The 20,754-nt window shown below is 42.0% G+C and overlaps 1 protein-coding gene across 6 annotated transcripts in view; it reads right to left on the bottom strand.

The window, feature by feature from the left end:
• Nucleotides 1-20,754, bottom strand: part of LOC6502326 (host cell factor) — a 93,950-nt gene that overhangs the window by 39,898 nt on the left and 33,298 nt on the right. For 5 of the 6 annotated variants that reach the window (XM_014904537.3, XM_014904538.3, XM_014904539.3 and 2 more), the window contains 3 exons: nucleotides 20,118-20,306; nucleotides 15,019-15,170; nucleotides 6,726-7,766 (listed from right to left, as the gene is read on the bottom strand). In XM_014904537.3, the coding sequence (XP_014760023.1) occupies nucleotides 6,726-7,766; nucleotides 15,019-15,170; nucleotides 20,118-20,306 (1,382 nt within the window). The remainder of the gene's footprint in view (nucleotides 1-6,725; nucleotides 7,767-15,018; nucleotides 15,171-20,117; nucleotides 20,307-20,754) is intronic. The other variant, XM_001966203.4, reaches the window with a different exon arrangement.

The raw sequence follows: 20,754 nt of genomic DNA, 5'->3' as shown, positions 1-20,754 counted from the left end.
GTATATTATGCGGCGGGTTGTCCCATGTAGTTTCTGCGTGCCCAAGATTTTTGTCATTGCCCCCTGAGAGACGCCTTGGCGGGGCTAGGCGACTAGGTCTATGTCGGAAATGTCTCCAAACTAGCCATCACCTGCGTGAGTGCCTCGCTGATAATTGTCGCAGTTGTGGGAGGAGGCATCACAGTCTGTTGCATTTTTTGGAGTTACAGTCTTCCAGCAGCCAGCCTTCTGCTGTGCCGTCTACATCAGCCGCAGCCGAGTGCGCCGAGCCAATAGGCGCTTCACCATCCACGGCTAATGCACTAGTTGCCCAGGGTCGCAGCGGTGAGATAGCCTTATTGGCCACAGCGAACATTCTCATCCAGAGTCGTTCTGGGGTCTTTGTTCCATGCCGGGCTCTTTTGGATTCTGGATCGCAGGTGCACGTGATTACGTCCCGACTGGGTAGTAAGCTTCGTAGACGCAAATCGTGGCAGTACGTGGCAATCGTACGTTGACGTGCTCCTACGATCCTATTGCTTTAAATATTCGGACCTCGTCAACACTGTAATCGCCACCAACCATCACGGACCTCCAACCTAGTTTTAGCTTGGATGTCTCCAGTTGGAATATTCCGTCAAACCTCACTTTTACTGATCCCCAGTTCTTTCGACCACAGCGGATCGATTTACTTATCGGAGCCAGTCTATTCTATGATCTGCTGTGTTGGTCAAATCCAGCTCTTAGCTAGCCAACCGGTGATGCAGAAAACCCGGCTTGGATGGGTTGTGTGCGGCGGTGGTTCACATCTGGAGAGAAAGTCGTTCGTAGCCACAGCCCGCAAGGACGTTGTGAGGAGCTTAAGCCAGCTGGATGAGCGCTTAGAGTGTCTGCTCCGTAAATTTTGGGAAATCGAAGACTGCTCCGAGCTCATTGTGAAGTGGACGAAAGAGGAATTGGATTGCGAGACGCATTTCGTGCAGAATTCTGCTCGGCTGGATACAGGCGCCTACTCGGTGAAGCTGCCGTTGAAGGTCTGCTCTGAGTTGCTAGGTGAATCGTACTCACAAGCCGTGCGGCGACTTCTCTCCCTCGAAAGGAAGCTTTGCCGTCAGCCTCAATAAAAGGATCAGTATGCTGCGTTCATAAAGGAGTATTTAGATTTGGGGCATATGTCTCCAGTCCCGCCTAGTCCACGACCTGCCACATCACTGCGTTTTGAAGGAGGACAGCTCAACAACCAAGCTCAGGGTTGGTTTTGATGGTTCGGCTGCCACTACGTCTGGGTATTCATTGAATGACGTTTTGATGTCTGGTCCAGTTATCCAACCAAAGCTGCTGCACATTCTTCTCGTTGCCATCGAGTGGCCATTACAGGAGATATTTGCAAAATGTACCGATGCGTCAGAGTTGTCCCCGAGGACAGCTATCTGCAGTGCATTCTTTGGCGGAATTCCACCCAGGATGAGTTGCAGGTTTTTAAACTGGATACGGTCACTTATGGGACCGGCCTCATTTTTAACAATTCGAGCAATGCATCAGTTGGCAGAGGATGAGCAGTCTATGTTTCGAAAGGGTGCCGAAATTCTGCGTCGCGATTTTTATGTTGATGATCTTATTTCCGGAGGTGACTCCATAGAGGAGGCTACCAACACAATGCAGCAAACATCGGGGATCCTCGCCAAGGGCCAATTTCGGTTGAGAAAGTGGTGCTCCAATTTTTCTGAAGTGCTCTCTGACATATCGGAAGAGGATCGAGAGTCGTTCCTAAGGTTTGATTATGGCAGCTACTTTACGAAGACTCTTGGCCTAGCTTGGGATCCTTCTACTGATTGCTTGCTTTTTTCGTTTGAAGGGCTTCAGTCACCTTCGAAGCCCACTAGGCGGATCATCCTATCAATCGCGCGGCTTTATGATCCGATAGGGCTTGTTGGACCTGTCATTACGAAGGCGAAGATTTTTCTTTAGAAGCTATGCCGTGAGAAGTTGTCCTGGGATGAAAGTCTACCTCAAGCTCTTCACTCCGATTGGGACATGATTTGTTCCAGCTTCGCCATGGCGCAGCGTGCTGAATTCCCTAGATGGTCACTATCATCACGGTCTGAAGTGGAGATTCATGGATTTTGTGACGCCAGCATCGAGGCTTATGGTGCTTGCATTTATGTCGTATCGAAGGGTACAAGGTCGGAAAGTCATTTACTCTGCTCAAAGTCCCGAGTCGCTCCTCTAAAAACAGTAACGGTACCGAAACTGGAGTTATCTGGAGCAGAGTTGCTGGCTCGGCTTATGTCGAAAGTAGCTCAGTTGAAGGTCTACGATGGGAGGTATTTCTGCTGGTGCGATCTTCTTGGACTTCAAGACCAGTGGCCAGCAGCGGTTCTATCTGAAAAACCCACTCTGGAGCTAAGGGCAAGGGTTCTGCTAATCAAATCCCCGTACGTTGACGTGACAGCTGGTTCCAAGTACGCCAACTCTTTTCCAGCATTGCAGCGTGTGTTCGCTTATGTGCACAAGTTCTCACAGCGAGTCCGTGACAAAGGTGTCACTGCTAGCGACATCAAGGCTGGAACCCACCTACTATTGCGTCTGGTGCAGCATGTATTTTTGGGATGACATAAAGGCGCTTTAGAATGGAAAGGAAATTTCGTCAGCCAGCATAGTTGCCACTTCCTTTCCCTTTTTGGACAAGTTTGGCCTGTTGCGTGTGGACGGTCGTTTAAGAAATTCTACATTGGATTTTGATAGCCGTCATCCAATTATTTTGCCTAGAAGCCATCCAGTTACTCGGGCTGTAATTGTTGATTTCCATGAGCGCAATCTGCACACGGGGCCTCGTGCTCTGCTGGCTATTATTCGATCCCAATACTGGCCGATCGGGGGGAGGAAAACGGTGACGAAGGCATTGCACAAGTATATCCGATGCTTCCGCACCAAGCATCGGTTGCTGTAGCACATTATGGCTGATCTCCCGGAGCAAAGAGTCAGCGGTTGCCAGGTTTTTGGAGTGACTGGTGTGGATTTTTGCGGTCCATTTTACTATAAGCCAGAAGTTCGCAATAAAGCTCCCGTAAGAGTTTACGTGAGTGTTTGCTACTAAAGCCGTGCACTTAGAGCTTGAGCACTTAGAGCTCATTTGCTTTGCTACTAAAGCCGTGCACTTAGAGCTTGTAAAGGTTTATATGCACTCACCGAAAGCCTCAGCACATTTGATCTGACACTGCGACCAATTTTGTTGGACCTAAAAACGAGCTAAAGGAGCTGCTCCAACTCTTCATAAGCGATGAGCATCAACGAGCGCTTCTGGAGTTTTGCGAGATTGAGTCCATCGAGTGGCATTTTATTCCTCCTCGATCTCCGCATTTTGGTGGACTCTGGGAAGCTGCTGTCAAAACCGCAAAGCATCATTTTTACCGGGCTGTTGGATCCTCAGTTCTTGGATTTGACGAGCTGCGAACTCAGCTTTGTCACATTGGTGCTGTCATAAACTCACGGCCTTTATTGTCTCTTTCAGAGGATCCTGCAGACCTTGATGTTCTAACGCCATCCCACTTTTTAACTGGTGGTCCGTCAGTCAGTTTTATCGAGCCTGATGTCACAAAGCTGAATTTCAACCGTATGGACAGCTGGCAGCGTGTGTCTTTCCTGCAGCAGTCTTTCTGGGCCCGAAGGAGGAATTTTTAAGCCTTCTTCAGCAGCGCTCCAAATGGCGTGCGTCCGGCCCTGCCTTGGCGATTAACGATGTGGTGCTAGTCAAGGACGAGAACCTACCCCCCATGAAGTGGCCGTTGGCTCGAATTCTGGATCTAGTCCCTGGTCAGGATGGAGTGCCTCGAGTGGTTTGAACCGCTTCTGGAACTACCAAGCGCGCAGTGACCAAGCTTTGCTTATTGCCCCTTAGGGATGAAGTTGAATTACAGGCCTCAACTGGGGGGAGTATGTCGGGTCAGGCAGCAGCCACGGTATAAATTGAATCAATACAAATGTAACATATATATATAAATGCAATAATTATAGTTTAGCATATAATCATTTTCTCATCGCTATTGTTAGTCGCAAGCCGACTCCTCTCGGCCGCTCGGCTTTGTTTAATCTTTGTCATTAAGTTAACGAGCTTTCGCCCGTCCTATGCTAAATGACGGGCCCACTTGTACTCTCTATCTCAGTGCATACGCATTTTAAATCGGAGCTTTCTGGCAATCCATTTCATATGCGAAAAAATAAACATTTACGTTGTGAAATAAATAATTCCTTTTTTTTGTTATTTTGGAAAAGGGGAAAAAGTCATTGAAAAGACTCAATGACCAAACAGTATCGTATGTTTTTTTTTATTATTTTCTTGCATCTTTAAGTATATCCCAGGAAAAAAAAATCTATAGTCGGGCAAAGAAAAGCATTGTACTACAGAAAAAGAAAAATTGCTTTAATTCTGCAAAAGTAAGGATAACGTCATCGGGAAACCGCTTAAAGACTTGGGGCAGTCAGTATGGGGAGAACACCCGGTACACGAAATAGACTGTTAAACACGAAAGCGGAAACATTATGATTTGGGGCTGTTTTTCTTGGCATGGCGTTGGCCCAATTCATCGGATTACCGATACTATGATCCGATTTGGGTATAAAAAAGAGGAAGACATGCCCTTGAGATGGGTCTTTCCACAGGACAACGACCAAAAACACACATCAAAGCTGGTTAAGGCCTGGTTCACCGAAAACAAGGTGGAAATTATGAAGTGGCCAAGTCAACTGCAGACTTAAACCCAATAGAAACGTGGGATTGACAAAAAAATAAAGAAGAGAAGACAAGGTACGAGAGTCCTTTGGAGACGTGCCATATATTAAATGCCCAGCATTCCGAAACGTAAAACAAAAGTTATAGCAATTAAAAGGGGATATACTCGTTATTACAATAAGATTACTCCAAAAAAAAAGATTGAGAAAATGTTTTTTATTTTTTAGTTAGAGGCTTTGTAGAATTGCTATACTTATTTTTTTGACCAACCCTTTTTTTGTTTTTTAGGTTTAGTCGACAATAAATTCTATAAATTTCGTGAAATATTCTTTTGGTAACTTTTTATAATCAACATTATGCCAGAAAACTAAAAGAAATTGGAATTGGTTCGTTACGGTACTAAAAAAAGATTTACGAGACGTTGAAGAAATCTTATGGGCGTGTACTTATTATTTTGGCCAGTAGTGTATATATAAGAAAAAAATGATACCTCAAACATTACACGGTCTATATGATTTAATATTTGTATAAATTTGATTCATTTCATTTTGTAAGAGTACCGCAAAAAATGAGGGTGATGAAACCTTTGTTTCTTCTGAACGTTGGCTCAGTTAAACCTAAAGGTTAGGATGGAGCAGTTGATATTATGCGTAGTGATTTTTTTCTGTCAGCTTGTGTTATTTAAAAATTATGGTATTTCTCTAAAGTCCAAAATAATACCACATAAAATATTAAAAATATACGGCTCCGCCCGAAGTTAGCTTTCCTTTCTTGTTTTATGATACAACATACAAAAATACATACAATCCCCAATTTTCACCCTTCTACGATCAACCGGGAATGATTGCCGGGAAAATCCATAAACAGCATTTTTCTATTTCCCATACAAACGTTTTTTAAACAAAATGGAGACTACAATAATAGTAGGCGCCGGTATGTGATACATTGTTTGACAGCTACTCATTGTTCTCTGCTCAGTTAATTTTATGTGACAAACCGATATTGTGTTCACTGAAAAATTGTGAAAAAAGTTGAAAAAAAATTTTATTTGAAATTTTATTACTTCTCAAATTTTGCGGCAAATTTTCTCAATTTGATTAATTACAATTTACGATGCCGAGGAGAAGACTTACGTCGTCGTAGTCAATTAAATGTGCGAAGAGCTACCTCACGTGCTAGCCGCACTGATGACCAGAGACAGACAGAAGAAAATAGTCGTATTGCTATGTCAGAATTGCGTTCTTTAGTGAGTGACAATGTAGGAGATAAGCTTAGAATGCAACGAGTTCGTGTACATCAAACACAACAACAGCAAGCTAGACATAATGAAAATGAGCAAATCCGCAGACGCAGTGCTTCTGTGATTCTTGAACGAGCTGCATTCCACTATGATCCGGCAATTGATTATTGTGCCGACAAAACAGTAACAATTGCGGAAATGAAAACACTTTGTAAATATTGTAAGGCGTTAAAGTACACTGGTGAATTTACTGGATTATGTTGTGCTAAAGGCAAAATAAAATTGCCACAAATGGTCCCACCACCAGCTCCTTTACGCTCTTTAGTTTCTGGGATTAAAAATGATTATTATTTATCTATTGCTATTCAATACAGTTCATATTAAGCAATTTAGCGAAAAAGGGTCAATTTTAAATTTTTTCCCGCTCCACAAAGTTCAAATCCAATCAAATTATTCGTCGCGTGCGCTTTGGGGGATCTAATGTCGCGTTTCGAAATTAAACAAAAGTGAATCGCGATCGCGAAAAAATTTAAGAGTCACAAATTGTAATTAGTACTGTATTTTAATTTATTTGGTCAGCTCCACGAAACTTTACTTTAGCTATCTTCAGTTCTTACTGTATCAGATAATATTTTTAAGTTTGAAAAATTTTAAATTTTATCACAAAAGAAGTTTCAAGAAAAAGTCTTAAAAGAAGTTTTGTTAAGAAAAGAAGAAAAAAACAACAGCTGGCAGTGCGAAGTCTGCCGGGTCAGCTAGTATTATATAAAAGCTTACCTGAAGTTGGCTGGTGCCAGACTGTTGATTTGTCGTACCATCACTTTGGGTGTTAGTATTTTTTCCTATGTTAAAGTTAACTTTCGGTAAAGTTTGCACAGCCATTCCGCCACTGCTGGTTTTCACAAATTGTAGCTGAACATTTGGAGCTAAGGTAAGTGGCTTTTGGATGAAGTACTGTTTTCCACCAATTGGTGCAGCCGTACTGGAAGTTTGGAATTGTCCACAAGCACTAGGTATTGCTGTTTTTATTAAATTTGATGTAGAGCCACTATTTGCAGCATTTGAATGAGCAGAAGCTAACCGAATTGTTGGAGTAGCAGCCGCACTGGGAACAAGTCGCAAGGCTCCACTTGAGGAAACTGAAGTTAAAACAACGTTTCCCGCTATGGAACTTGTTACTCGTAAAGAGGCAGAATCAGTTCCAGCGGACGTTGTTGTCGAGTTCGTGGTCATTGATCTAGATGTTGTAATATTGGGACGAAACTTTTGCAGAATGCCACTAACGGTACTACCACAGAGGGTACTGTTTGTACTGACAGTACTGTTGGATACAGATATTTGCGGTTGTACAGGAGCTACCAACGTCGATGTGGAAAATGAGGCGTTACCTTCATTTGTAATTGATTTCGTTTGAAACTGAGAGCTTGCTGATGACAGTGACTGTGAATCTAATACATCGCCAAAGCCAGTACAATTTGAAGATGTTTGCGGTTTAACTATTGATCCTGTGGTACTGCCAGTTTGATGAAGACTCTTTACGGCTTTAGAGCATTCGTCTGCGGAAGCGTTTGCTTCGATTCCAACCTTTTCAACTCCTCCAGTTGCTGTTGTTCCATGATGTACAAGATTCTGAGTTGAGGATTTGGAAACTGTGTTTACTGATTGATCTATCTTTTGAATTTGTAAAATATATGCAGCAGCAAACGTGGTTGCAGACCATGAAAGCTCGAGAGCGTGAGTAGAAGCGCGCACGAGTGCAACCTTAACAGCATAAAGAGGCTTTGTCACTTCCAGGTACCATAAATCTTTGCAGCACACCTTTAATAAAATGAAATATATGTAATTTTAAATGGAACAAAGGAACATGTTAATGTAATAAAATATATAAAGCTGGTTTTATTATATATAATCCTACTTATTTCTACTTGTAATCCACCAATTACAGTTTCGGTAGAATAATCAGGACGTTTTTTAACGCCCTTATGTGGTCAATTATTGCGACCAACAGTGCAAATACAGTGGATTAATAAAATGCTCTTTTTTAAAAATTAACATTTGGGGTTTTCTTTGTTTTTTGTACAGAAAACAAAAAACAAACAAGAAAGGACAGCTAACTTCGGGCGGAACCGATGTTCATATACCCTTGCAGATAGGTAGCAGCTTATATTAGTATCCCATTGCAGAGGGTATTATAATTTTATTCAAAAGTGTGCAACGCAGTGAAGGACACATCTCCGACCATATAAAGTATGCCATATAACTGATTGATCGGAAATGCCATAACTTAAGTGTTTTCAAGTTAGAGAGTTGGGACTCCACACATGTTATATTTGGTCAAAATATCTTATGCACAAAATTTCATAAGGATCGGCCGACTATATCCTATAGCTGTCATAGAACGATCGGAATTGGCATACCTTTGGTGTTTTTTAAGTTAGAAAGATGGGACTTGGTACCGATTCCATTTTTGGCAAAATAATCCCATTTGCCAAATTTCATAAGGATCGGCCGACTATATCCTATAGCCGGCATATAACTGAACGATCGGAAATGGCACAACCTTAACTGCAAGGGTATATCAACTTCGGCTCCGCCCGAAGTTAGCTTTCCTTTCTTGTTATATATAAGGTTGTCCAAAAAGTCTTGCGGTATTTCTGATAGGCGTGTTTGCAAGCGCGTAGTTCCAGTTCTATTCATCGGTTCATGCTATATTGTTTGTTTTGAGTCTTTCGTGAGTTATAGCGTCGCAAACATGAAGCAAAATAAACAGAAAATACGGCATATTCTACAGTACTACTACGATAAAGCAAAAATGCAACTCAAACTGCCAAGAAAATTTGTGGAGTTTATAGACCCAAGACAGTTTCCATTTCCACCGCACAACGATGGTCTCAAAGTTTTCGTTCTGGTGCAGAGGTGGTCGAAGATGCGCTGTACAGGTACAGGTCCGGAATGCCTGTCGTCGAAAATTGGGAAAAAATCGCCGAATTGATCGAAAGAGATCGGCATAATACCAATCATAATATCGGCCAAGAGCTGGGCATGAGTCATCAAACCGTTATAAACCATTTAAAGAAGCTTGGATTAAAAAAAAAATCGATGTATGGGTGCCACACTTGACAGAAAAAAAATTTTCACCGTATGGATGCATGCGAATTGCTTCTGAATCGCAACAAAATCGACCCGTTTTTGAAGTGGATGGTGACTGGCGATGAAAAGTGGGTCACTTACGACAACGTGAAGCGCAAACGGTCGTGGTCGAAAAGCGGTGAAGCGGCCCAGACGGTGGCCAAGCTTGGATTGACGGCCAGGAAGGTTCTTCTGTGTGTTTGGTGGGATTGGCAGGGAATAATCCACTATGAGCTGCTCCCCTATGGCCAAACGCTCAATTCGGACCTGTACTGCCAACAACTGGACCGCATGAATGCAGCACTCATGCAGAAGAGGCCATCTTTGATCAACAGATGCCGAATTGTCTTCCACCAGGACAAGGCCAGGCCACACACATCTTTAGTGACGCGCTAGAAGCTTCGGGAGCTCGGATGGGAGGTTCTTTTGCTTCCACCGTATAGTCCGGATCTCCAACCAAGTGATTACCACCTGTTTCCAATAGGGAGCTTCTATAGCGAGCTGCTATAAGAGGGGCATTATGAAGTTGGCATCTCATTGGGAACTCGTCATCGAACAAAACGGCGACTTAAGTCGCATTATTATAACCAATTTTATGAACAATTGAAAATTCTATAAAAATACAGCAAGACTTTTTTGAAAATCTTATATATACAGTGGCGAGCACATGTGGATACATGTTTGTCACTTCTGAGTTCAAAGTGTTTTAAAAGTGGAAAAATTTATGAATCGCCTAAATTTCTTTTTACCAGTAACCTCTATTCATTTCCACTATACATAAAAAAAAAAAAAAATTAAAATAATACGTTTTTTTTATTTTATAGTATTTTTTATTTAAAAAAAGACAATGTATCAACTTATACACGTTTTTGCATTTTTGTTGTTTTTCCCAAGTTTTAGTACTTTTTCCAAAGACCCTTAGCTTTAATGACACTTTTAATGCGCCTATGCATACTTTCAACAAAATTCTGCAACATTTCCTTTGAAATAATTTTCCATCTTGACCTACAGTTCAACAGAGCCCTTCGGTGCAATATCGTACTTTGCCAGTCGTTTTTTTAGCAGATCTCATAAATTTTTAATCGGTTTCAAATCCGGGCTCTGCACTGCATGAAAAATGATTTCTTTAAGGAAAATTCTTCAACTGGTACGATATTGCACCGAAGGGCTCTGTTCTTTTCAGATAAGATTATTTTTTTTTTTCGTTGCTTTTATTTCTTGAATCTTCTCTTTGGGAGAAAATATCGATTGCTGGTTTGGAAGGTCGTTGCGTCGCATCTGCTAGATACCCGAGTCAATCCCTGAGCGAGGGGATTTGGGTGCGAAGACAGTTTTTCTTTATAAGACTCTTTTTGCTTCTGAATTTCGTATTTCACTGCGAGGATGCCTAGATCCGGGTGGACGTTTTCGTTGCGAACATACACAAGGTGCCCCAGTAATAGTTCTCAAGATTTTTGATTGTGCACGCTGTATGATGTCTATGTTGCTGCTGCTCGCGTTTCCCCACAGCTGGGAGCCATACGTCCAGATTGGCTGTAGGACTGAATTGTAGAGTAGTAGCTTGTAGTCCAGGCACAGTGGCGATCGTGAGTTTATGATCCAGTGGAGGCTGCTGGCTTTCAGTTTTAGGTGCACCTTATTGCATTTCATGTGCTTACGCCAGGTTAGTCGTCTATCAAGGTAGACGCTAAGGTACGTTACTTCGTTAGCTTGAGGGATCTGCATACCGTTTAGTGAAAGTGGAGGGCACGTTTGTCTATTAAGAGTAAACGTTACATGTTTACACTTTTGTTCGTGTATTTTAATGCGCCAGTCGGACAGCCACCTTTCCACTACTATTGGATGATTAGCCAATTGGTTTGTTGCTGGCGTTGGGCATCTGGAGCGACTTAGGATAGCGGTATCGTCGGCGAATGTTGACGTTGTTAGTTGTGCATATAGACACGGGCCGAGTGCGCTTCCTTGTGGAACTCCAGCTTCGATGATGTAGTCGCCCGAAGTAGTTGCGTTGCATCTCATGGAGAATACCCTATTGTAGAGGTATGATTTCAATAGCTTGTGGGTGTATGTTGGCATATGTTTGGGTGTGTGTATGTTTTAATTTTGTGCATGAGTCCATTAAGCCAAACTCGGTCGAATGCTTGACATACGTTGAGAAAAATAGCGCTACAGTATTCTCGCTTTTCAAAGGCTGAGCGTATTTCGGATGTTAATCTGTTCACTTGCTCGATGGTTCCGTGGTTTCTTCGGAAGCCAAATTGGTGTGCCGGGATAATTTTGCAAGCTTCCAGATGTGGTGTTATTCGAGTTAGCAAGCATTTTTCAAACTATTTAGACAAAAAAGATAGAAGGCTTGTTGGTCTGTACGATGACGGTGTTATGTGGTCTTTTCCAGGCTTCGGTATCATTATAATGATGGATTTCTTCCACTGTTTTGGGAAATAGCCAAGATCAATGATACCATTAAATAGTTTGAAGACGAACTCTATAGCGCATTTTCATTCGATCAGTTCGATCAGAATCTTTGGCGTCAGTAAATCACCACCAACAACCTTTTTTGTTTTTAGCCCTCTTATGACTTTTTCGATTTCGTTCGGCCGGAATGAATGTGCAGATGACTGAGGGGTAGCCTTTGGCTGAATGACTGGCAGAAGGAATGAATTTGAGGCAGGGTTTGGCTGGAAGACACTTTCGAGATGTATAGCGAATGTTTCAGCTCGGCCTTCGTCGCTGCGAGCCCAGCATCCCGAAAAGTTTTTTATCGGGGTGGTCGTTTCGATTGGGGCGCTGAGATTTGGGTGGGCCCTCCACAGAGGGTACTTTGTACTTGTTGGTGAAAGATTCTGGATGCACCTCAGCTGTGCATTTTCTTCCTGTGTGAAGAAAAAAAACAGTGTCGCAAATTATTAGCGGAAGAAAATTATGTGTTTGGAAACATTCTGAATAAAAAATACTTCAATAATGATGAACACAATGTAATACGATGTTTCATCAAAATCCATTTACTTTTCGAGGTTGTATTCACCATATTGGATTCGCCATTTAGAATTTTAAAAGACCAACTTCAGCTTTTGTATCATCGACTCGAATAACTCCAAGATACAATGTTTCATAAAAATCCATCAAGTTTTTCAATCTTATGTCCGCCATATTGGATCCGCCATTATGAATTTTGAAAATCTAACTCCAGATTCGTTATCAGCGGGCCCAAGAACCCCTGAGTAAATATTTTCATAAACAATAAGCGTACCAGTCTCGTGTAAATAGTTTCGTTATGCTAGAAAGGCCAAATCGACCACTGTGCGTGGGTCGGTTGACCAGTATGTGGGACTTCCAGGGAAACATAGTCCAGTTAATTTCTCACATTTATAATTGCATTGTACAATTACCTTCCTCTGGTGCGTGTGTTTGGCGTTGTAGTCTCCTGCGGCTTTAAAGCGATCCCCAAGTGAATTGTATAAGTCCTTAAATTGTCCTTCCGAGATTGAGAAACGAGGAGGGCAGTAAACGGCAGCGATTGAAAGGCTTCCGTTTCTTGTCCGAATTTGTATTGATGTGGACTGCAAGAAACGTTCTCTGATTAGAACACCAGTTCCGCCGTGGGCTTTCCAATCTGAATGATCTGTGCGGTAGATTGTATAGCTTTTTATTTGAAAGTTTTATTTGCTTGTAAGATGCGTTTCCACCAGTAGCATAACGTCAATATGGATATCGATTAAGAATCTTGACAATTCTAGTTTATGCCGTGAGACACCCTTGGCGTTCCACATTGATATTCGTAGAGTCTGCATAGATTATTTAAACTGTTGTGCAACGAGCAGCTGTATTACCATGTTCTGGTTTTGAACAAGTGTTTGCATGGTCGTTTTCATGAATGACATAAGCTCCATCATACTTTGTTGGAGGGTAAGCATCATAGTTTCCGTTTTGCTATGTGGCTGCTCTGGGGCCTGTTGAGAGCTGTGTGAGTTAGGCTGATTTGGATTTTCCATTCCAGATCGTAGAGCATCGGCATAGGAGAAGTCGTTGGTGGGGTTTAGGGGAACGAACGGGGACCTCGCAGCTTTGGCGAAGAAGACGACTGGCGTAGTTTTAGATCCAATGTACACATTCTGTGGATTTTGGTTGCGCATTGCGGTCGCTTGACGCATGCGACTCTTCAACTCCTTGTACACCACACATCCTCTATAGTTTGCCGTATGGTTGCCTCCGGAGTTTGCACATTTCTTCGCGGTACTGCCCTTGTTTGTAGTGCAGTAAGAGGAGTTGTGGGTGACCCCGCAGACTACACAGACAGCCCGAAGTGTGCAGTATGACCTAGTGTGCCCATACTCTTGGCAGTTAGTGCATTGCACTGGACCGTTGCGATTATGTGGCTCTTCAACTGTGATTCTCCGATGCAAAAGATATTGCAGCTTGTAGATTGGGTGGACTTCGATCTTCTTCAGTGACCTGCTTTCTGGCTCGAGCTCGACCTTGAAGAGTGGTTGTGGCTTTTTATCTTTATTTAAATAATAATAACGTTCTTGGCGGCGAAGCCCTTTTCTTTAAGGGCGGTTTTTATTTCCGCGGCGGTAACATCGGGTTCGATTCCCTTTACTACCACTTGTAATCCCTTGCTGCTTTTCAGCTGGTACGAGTAATAGCTTATCCGATCACTGTCCAAATATTTGGACACGATACGGAAGTGCTCTTCAATCTTAGTTTGCACCTTTGTTTCGTGGATGTTCCCTTTGATAAGCGGGACAACATGAAAGTTGTCACCGTTCCCGATCAACGCCGCAATTCGGTTGCTTAGGGTACTCGAGTTTTTCTCCCTGATATAGATTGGAGGGGGCTTGGGTTTTTTTGCGGTGTCTGGTGCTGGTTGGTTTTCGTCAACCTCCGCCAGTAGGGCAAATCTGTTACTACTGGATCTTCCTGGTTCTTCGTCGATCTTTTGGACGCGGTTAATTTTTGTTTTATTGCCTGCCGGATTACTCTTCGGGCTGAGCTTGCTCTTAAATTGGATGTAGCGATCCAATCCAGTCTGTATGGCCGGGGCCATTTTGGCACTTTCCGAAGTTGTTGTTTTTGTACTCGCTGTAATCGTTGATGTCGCGGTATTTTGAGTTCCAGGGGATGTAGCTGTGGTTGCTGAAATTGCAGCACTGCTTGTTAGGGCGAAATTTGGTTCCGCCATTGGAAAGGGGGTTTTACACTGCGAACTCCATGACGCGGGAGTCGGAGTGAGCAGAGCGGGTGAGCAAGACAGTGCCCTATGGCTTTCAGCGGTCAGTAGAGGCGGCTTGCTCTTAAACGCCAATTTTTCCATTTCGATATCGCGGGTTAAAAAGTAAGAGTAGAAGCCGTTTCTTTGGTTCAATGAGCTTCTACACTCGTTATTTTGATCGTTGCTCGAGCTCATTGCGTGGCATTTATTCATTTAAAAAAAATGCACTAGTTTTTGTTTTAGAACATCACAACTGTTAGAAAAAGCTATACATCCTATACTACATCTTACAGTGCCATTTAACTGATTGATCGGAAATGCACTAACTTTAGTGTTTTTAAAGTCAGAGGGTGAAATTTCCACATACGTTATATTTGGCCAAAATATCTTATCTATAATTTCATAAGGATCGACCGACTTTATCCTATAGCTGTCATAGAACGATCGGAATTGGCATAACTTTGTTGTTTTTTAAGTTAGAAAGATGGGACTTGGTACAGATTTTTTTTGAACAAAATAATCTGATTTGCCAAATTTCATAAGGATCGGCCGACTATATCCTATAGCTGACATATAACTGAAAGATCGGAATTGGCATAACCTTAACTGCAAGGGTATATCAACTTCGGCTCCGCCCGAAGTTAGCTTTACTTTCTTGTTTAAATAGAAGATTGAGATCTAGTTTTCTACTCAATTTTATTTAGTACTTTTAAATATAAAGTATCTCACCCTAACCTGGTTGTTCCATGCTTTTCGATAACCATCACGGCCAGACCAAACATAAAGTCGACTTTGAATACCAACGGCGCAGTGGCCAGCTCGAGCCCGAGGTACGTTTTCCTCTATCGTGTCCAATGTAATATTATCCCAAGCCATTGTATCTGAAATTTTGATATTGAATAAAGCATTATCAATAATATTTTGTTTTTTATTATTTATATTATTATTTTTTGTTTTTTGATTAAATCTAAATAAGAGGTGTTATGCATTGTTCCGCGCGGGTCTGTGACTTTTCGAGTTTTTATACATATCGTTCAGGAAGTTTCACAGAGCTTAAAGAACTTCTTCCAATCAAGATAATACATAATAAAAACACACCAGACACAGTCGGTGCGCAAAATTAAGCAGTTTTATCTCAATTTTTATAAAAAAAAATTTACATTTATACTATTCAATAATATATTATAGTATTATGCTTTATCCTAAAAACAACATTATGAGTAACTAACACAGACCGACAGCATGAACTTGTAACCTTTATACTTATAACATACTCAGAACCTTTATGAGCCTTAAACCAAAGTCCACGTAAGAACAATATTAAATATATGGAAAAATTTAAGTTCCGTGTCTTGATAAAATACTATTTTTTACGAAAAAAAAACGGCATCCGAGGCTCATGAAAAACTACATAACTATTTTCCGGATTCTTCCGGACGCCGACTCAGACGTTTCATAAGTGGTTTAATCACTCTCCTTGCTAACTTTCGCACATACGACGCTGAACCATCTGGACGCCCTAAAAATGTGAGTACACCAGAAAAAATCCATTATATGATGTTGCATGATGTAAAAGATAAATTGGTTAAATAGTTAAGCTAAAAAAATGTTGACATCACATCATTATACATCATTATACCCTTGCAGAGGGTATGTCCGTTTCTACGCAAGCTAGTCCCTCAGTTTTACAGCTATCGAGTTGAATCGACCTTCTTTCCTTTGCAGGCAGTATATAAGTCGGAACGACCGGGATTGGTCGATTAATCCTATAGCTGCCATGTAACTGATTGATCGAAAATGCTATTACTTCGTTGTTTTTTAAGTTAGAAGGATGGGACTTTCTATGGATTCTAATTTGGGCAAACTTATCCGATCTGCCAAATTTTAAAAGGATCGGCCGTCTATATCCTATAGCTGCCATATAACTGATTGATCGGAAATGCTATAACTTCGTTGTTTCTTAAGTTAGAAGGATGGGAGTTTCAATGGATTCCTCTTTTGGCAAAATAATTCGATATGCCGATCCGCTATATCTAATAATATAAGATACGTGGCGCCACCTAGCGGACTGCGACTCAACTCCAAGGGTATATAAACTTCGGCTCCGCCCGAAGTCTGGGTCTGGGTCTGTTGCTACTTTGCAGGAGCTATCGGATCGGTTCAATGGGCATATGCGGGCTTTTATGAGTTCCGGATCAGCTGCCGATGTCCTACGATATGCCGGTACGATGAAGTGCGACGGCTGACCCGCTGTTTTGTATGTTTGGAGGATGGCCATTTTGCACATGGATGTTCAATCGTGCAATCGCTGACATCATGCTTTGTTGCACCATTGCGGGCAGCTGTCCAGCCCTAAAGATTCCCCACCAGTACGAGACTTGGTTTCCACCGCTGGTGTTGCCGTTCCTGTCCCACCTTCTCAGTCAATTTCAACTTCGTCGCTCCAGATGCTGTGTAGCGATCGCCGGTCTCGGCGGTACTGAGTTTGCTACGGATGGATCCTCCGATAATGTGTGTGTGAAGTCTCGACTTACCACATATTCTGCGAACCTAGTGGCGGTTATAGTGTCTCATATTGCGGACTGTCAGCCCAGCCTTAAAAATTAATATTAGGTTGTCAAAAAAGTCTTGCGGTATCTTCGTTAGTTGGCGCTGAAAGCGCGTAGTTCTTGTTTTATTGGTCGCATCAGGTCATACTATACCTTTTTGGAAATTATTTGTCTTTTCTTTTAAGTCGTTCGTGAGTTATAGCGTCGCAATCATGAAGCAAAATAAAGAGAAAATACGGCATATTTTACAGTCTACAACGACAAAGACAAAAATGCATCTGAAGCCGCCAATAAAATTGGTGCAGTTTATGGCGATACAGTTTCCATTTCCACCGCATGGTTTCAACGTTTTCCTTCTGGTGTAGAGGTGGTCGAAAATGCGCCACGCTCCGGAAGGCCTGTTGTCAAAAATTGGGATAATTGGTCGCTGAATTGGTCGAAAGAGACCGGCATAGTAGCAGCCGTAGCATCGGTCAAGAGCTGGGCATGAGTCATCAAACCGTTATATACCATTTGAAGAAGCTTGGAGTCACTAAGAAGCTCGTTGTATGGGTGCCACACGAATTGACTCGAAAAAACATCTTTGACCGTATGGATGCATGCGAATTGCTTCTGAATCGCAACAAAATCGACCCGTTTTTGAAGTGGATGGTGACTGGCGATAAAAAGTGGATCACTTACGACAACGTGAAGCGCAAACGGTCGTGGTCAAAAAGCGGTGAAGCGGCCCAGACGGTGGCCAAGCTTGGATTGACGGCCAGGAAGGTTCTTCTGTGTGTTTGGTGGGATTGGCAGGGAATCATCCACTATGAGCTGCTCCCCACACACATCTTTAGAGAAGCGCCAGAAGCTTCGGGAGCTCGGATGGGAGGTTCTTTTGCTTCCACCCTATAGTCCGTAATCTCCACCGTAATCTCCAACCAAGTGATTACCACCTGTTTCTGTCCATGGCGAACGCGTTTGGTAGTCTGAAGTTGGCCACAAGAGAGTCCTGTGAAAATTGGCTCTCCGATTTTTTTGCCAATAGGGAAGCGAGCTTCTATGAGAGGGGCAGTATGAGGTTGGCATCTCGTTGGGAACGCGTCATCGAACAAAACGGCGCATATTTGACTTGAATCGCCTTATTGTAACCAATTTTATGAACAATTGAAAATTTAATAAAAATACCCCAAGACTTTTTTGAGGGAGGGGTCACCTTTGAGGGGTCTATTTGGGGGAGCAACGCTTGGTCAAAGGTTTGGAAAAAGTTGTGTGCCTTGTTCGCCCTGCGCGATTTCTAAATTGTCTTAATGCAACTACGCAACCTGTGGAATAATCCACTACAAGATGTGTCTGCTGCCCTTAAAGAATTATTATTGAAGGCCCACCCTTCTATAGGGGGATGATGTTAGGCTAAGCAGCCACCAGATAACCCGATTAGAATATTTATAATTTGTTTAGCTGCAGCAGCATTTAATCTTCACATTTATCTTCCAGCACTTTGTTGTCATTTGTAGCGCATGCGCTTTTGGGAGCTTTAGAAGAGCTTCTGCGCCAAAGATCTTGTTCTTCTTGCCTATTTTGGAGTTGTCATTGACGGGCAGCTGTTATATTATTTTGCGCGGAATTAGCTCATCCTTACACTTATAATATCAAATCAGCCAACCTTATTATATTAAGTGCCGTTCCACCACAACAGACTTATTGGAGCTAACATCTTTTGCACGGATGGGTTCCGGAATGGCTTAAAAATATACTTCATTTACAATAATTTCAGTAAATATTTTTTTTTTTTTTTTTGCGCGGTTCCCACTGCATACGTACAGCCCACCTCCCGTCCAACCGACCGAGGGACTCTTCCGCTTAACGTACGGCTCGAATCGCGGGAATAGATCCAAGATAGATAAGCGAGGATTAAGAGAAAGATATCACGAGGAAGAGTGTTGCACAGATAAGGCGGTTAATATAAGCGATTTAAGATTGTTAGTAGAGCAAAGTGACAAGATGTGGTAGAGACCATTGTAGTCCGAACATAATACCCTGAACGGATCGTGTTGGGCATATGTCGAACTACAATGGCTGAGGAGTAGAGGACGAAAGTTTCTGGTCCTTCTACTAGGAATGTTAAAATTTAAGCGTGTTAGTAAATGCTGGCTGTCTATATTTCCATAAATAAGATTATATAGAAACATGACACCCAGCATCGTTCTACGATTTGTTAATGATGGTAAGTTGATTAGTAAAAGTCTACTATGATAAGAGGGGAGGTAAAGATTTGCATCCCAATTAAGTCCCCTAAGAGCAAAAGTAAGGAAGTTTTTTTGTACAGATTCAATGTGATCTTGGTGTACTCCATATTGAGGACTCCAGACACACGATCCATACTCAAGAATCGGACGGACCAGTGATGTATATAACGTTTTAGTTATGTACTGGTCATTAAATTCTTTTGACCATCTTTTAATAAAACCAAGCACACCCATGGTCGGTAAATTTGAGTTTCAAATCTAATAGGACACCTAGATTGTTAACCTGAGTTAATTGTTCTAAGGCGTTCCCATAGAGAAAGTACATAGCCTGGTGAGGACTAGATCGGTAAAAAGACATAAGTTTACATTTCGATCCATTAAGCTTTAGGTTATTTGCTAAACACACATTTTGAAGTTTATCCAAATCGGATTGAAGTCTAGACTGGGCACTAGTGAATTTATACTGAAAGCATAGCTTAACGTCATCAGCGTACATAAGTACAAGTGAATTAGTTAAGGCAAGGGGCAAGTCGTTAATAAACGTAAAAAGTAGGGGTCCAAGATGGCTTCCTTGGGGCACCCCCGATGTGGCGCGGACTAAACGCGAGGTAACATCTTTAAAGAAAACACGTTGGGTTCTCCCTGATAAGTAGCTCGAAATCCACATAAGAAGATCAGTTGGGAATCCCAAAAGACTGAGTTTACTTATAAGAAGCGAATGGTTAAGAGTCAAATGCTTTACTGAAGTCAGTGTATATGACGTCTGTTTGTAAGCCATTTCGGAAGCCGTCCGTGATAAAAGATGTCAGCTCCAATAAGTTGGTAGTGGTGGAGCGGCGCTTCATGAAGCCATGCTGGCACGGAGTTATTATTGAACTACATAGGTGTTGCAAATGTGGAGTGATAAGTTTTTCAAAAAGCTTTGGAATTGCTGACAATTTAGAGATGTTTTTCGTGTAATCTTAGTAAAATTTAGCAACTTAAATTTGACAGAATAAACAATAATTAAAAATGTTTAGTGTTTTGAGTGGGGCCAAACCCTTTAACATACCTAAATTAAGTACAGCAAGCGTATTTGTGCATTTCCATTCCCTCTCTGTTGTAGATTTAGAATCATTTATAACCAAGGGGACCCAGCCACCAAAAACATACATCTTGTTAGCGATCATCGTCGAGCTATGCAAAGAGCGGGGCAATGGGGGCTGTCCAAGTGTTCGCGGTTTCGACCATGTCATGGAATCTGAAAAAATTAAATTGTTTTTTTAACTACATTGACTATTTTACCAATTTACCAATTAAATAAAATATTTTTAGAAAAATATGTCACAAAAAATCACGGTTCAATGTGGAAAGACGCTAATCTCCTTATCTTTCTAAAATAAGATGGCACGGCCAAATATGAAGTATAGCATTGCTTTTAGATTTCAACTCCTTTCGTTGCTGTTTTTATACCCGGTACTTGTAGAGTACAAGGGTATTGTATTTATATTAGGTTGTCAAAAAATGTCAACCTCATAATGCCCCTCTCTTAGGGAAGCTCGCTTCCCTATTGGCAAAAAACTCGGAGTGCCAATTTTCACAGGACTCTCTTGTGGCCAACTGCAGACTACCAAGCTCGTTCGCCATGGACAGAAACAGGTGCTAATCACTTGGTTGGAGATCCGGACTATACGGTGGAAGCAAGAGAA

This window comes from Drosophila ananassae, assembly GCF_017639315.1.
Source record: "Drosophila ananassae strain 14024-0371.13 chromosome 4 unlocalized genomic scaffold, ASM1763931v2 tig00000061, whole genome shotgun sequence".
In the NCBI taxonomy this organism is placed as follows: Eukaryota; Metazoa; Arthropoda; class Insecta; order Diptera; family Drosophilidae; genus Drosophila; species Drosophila ananassae.
This window is presented reverse-complemented; position numbering and strand designations above follow the sequence as displayed.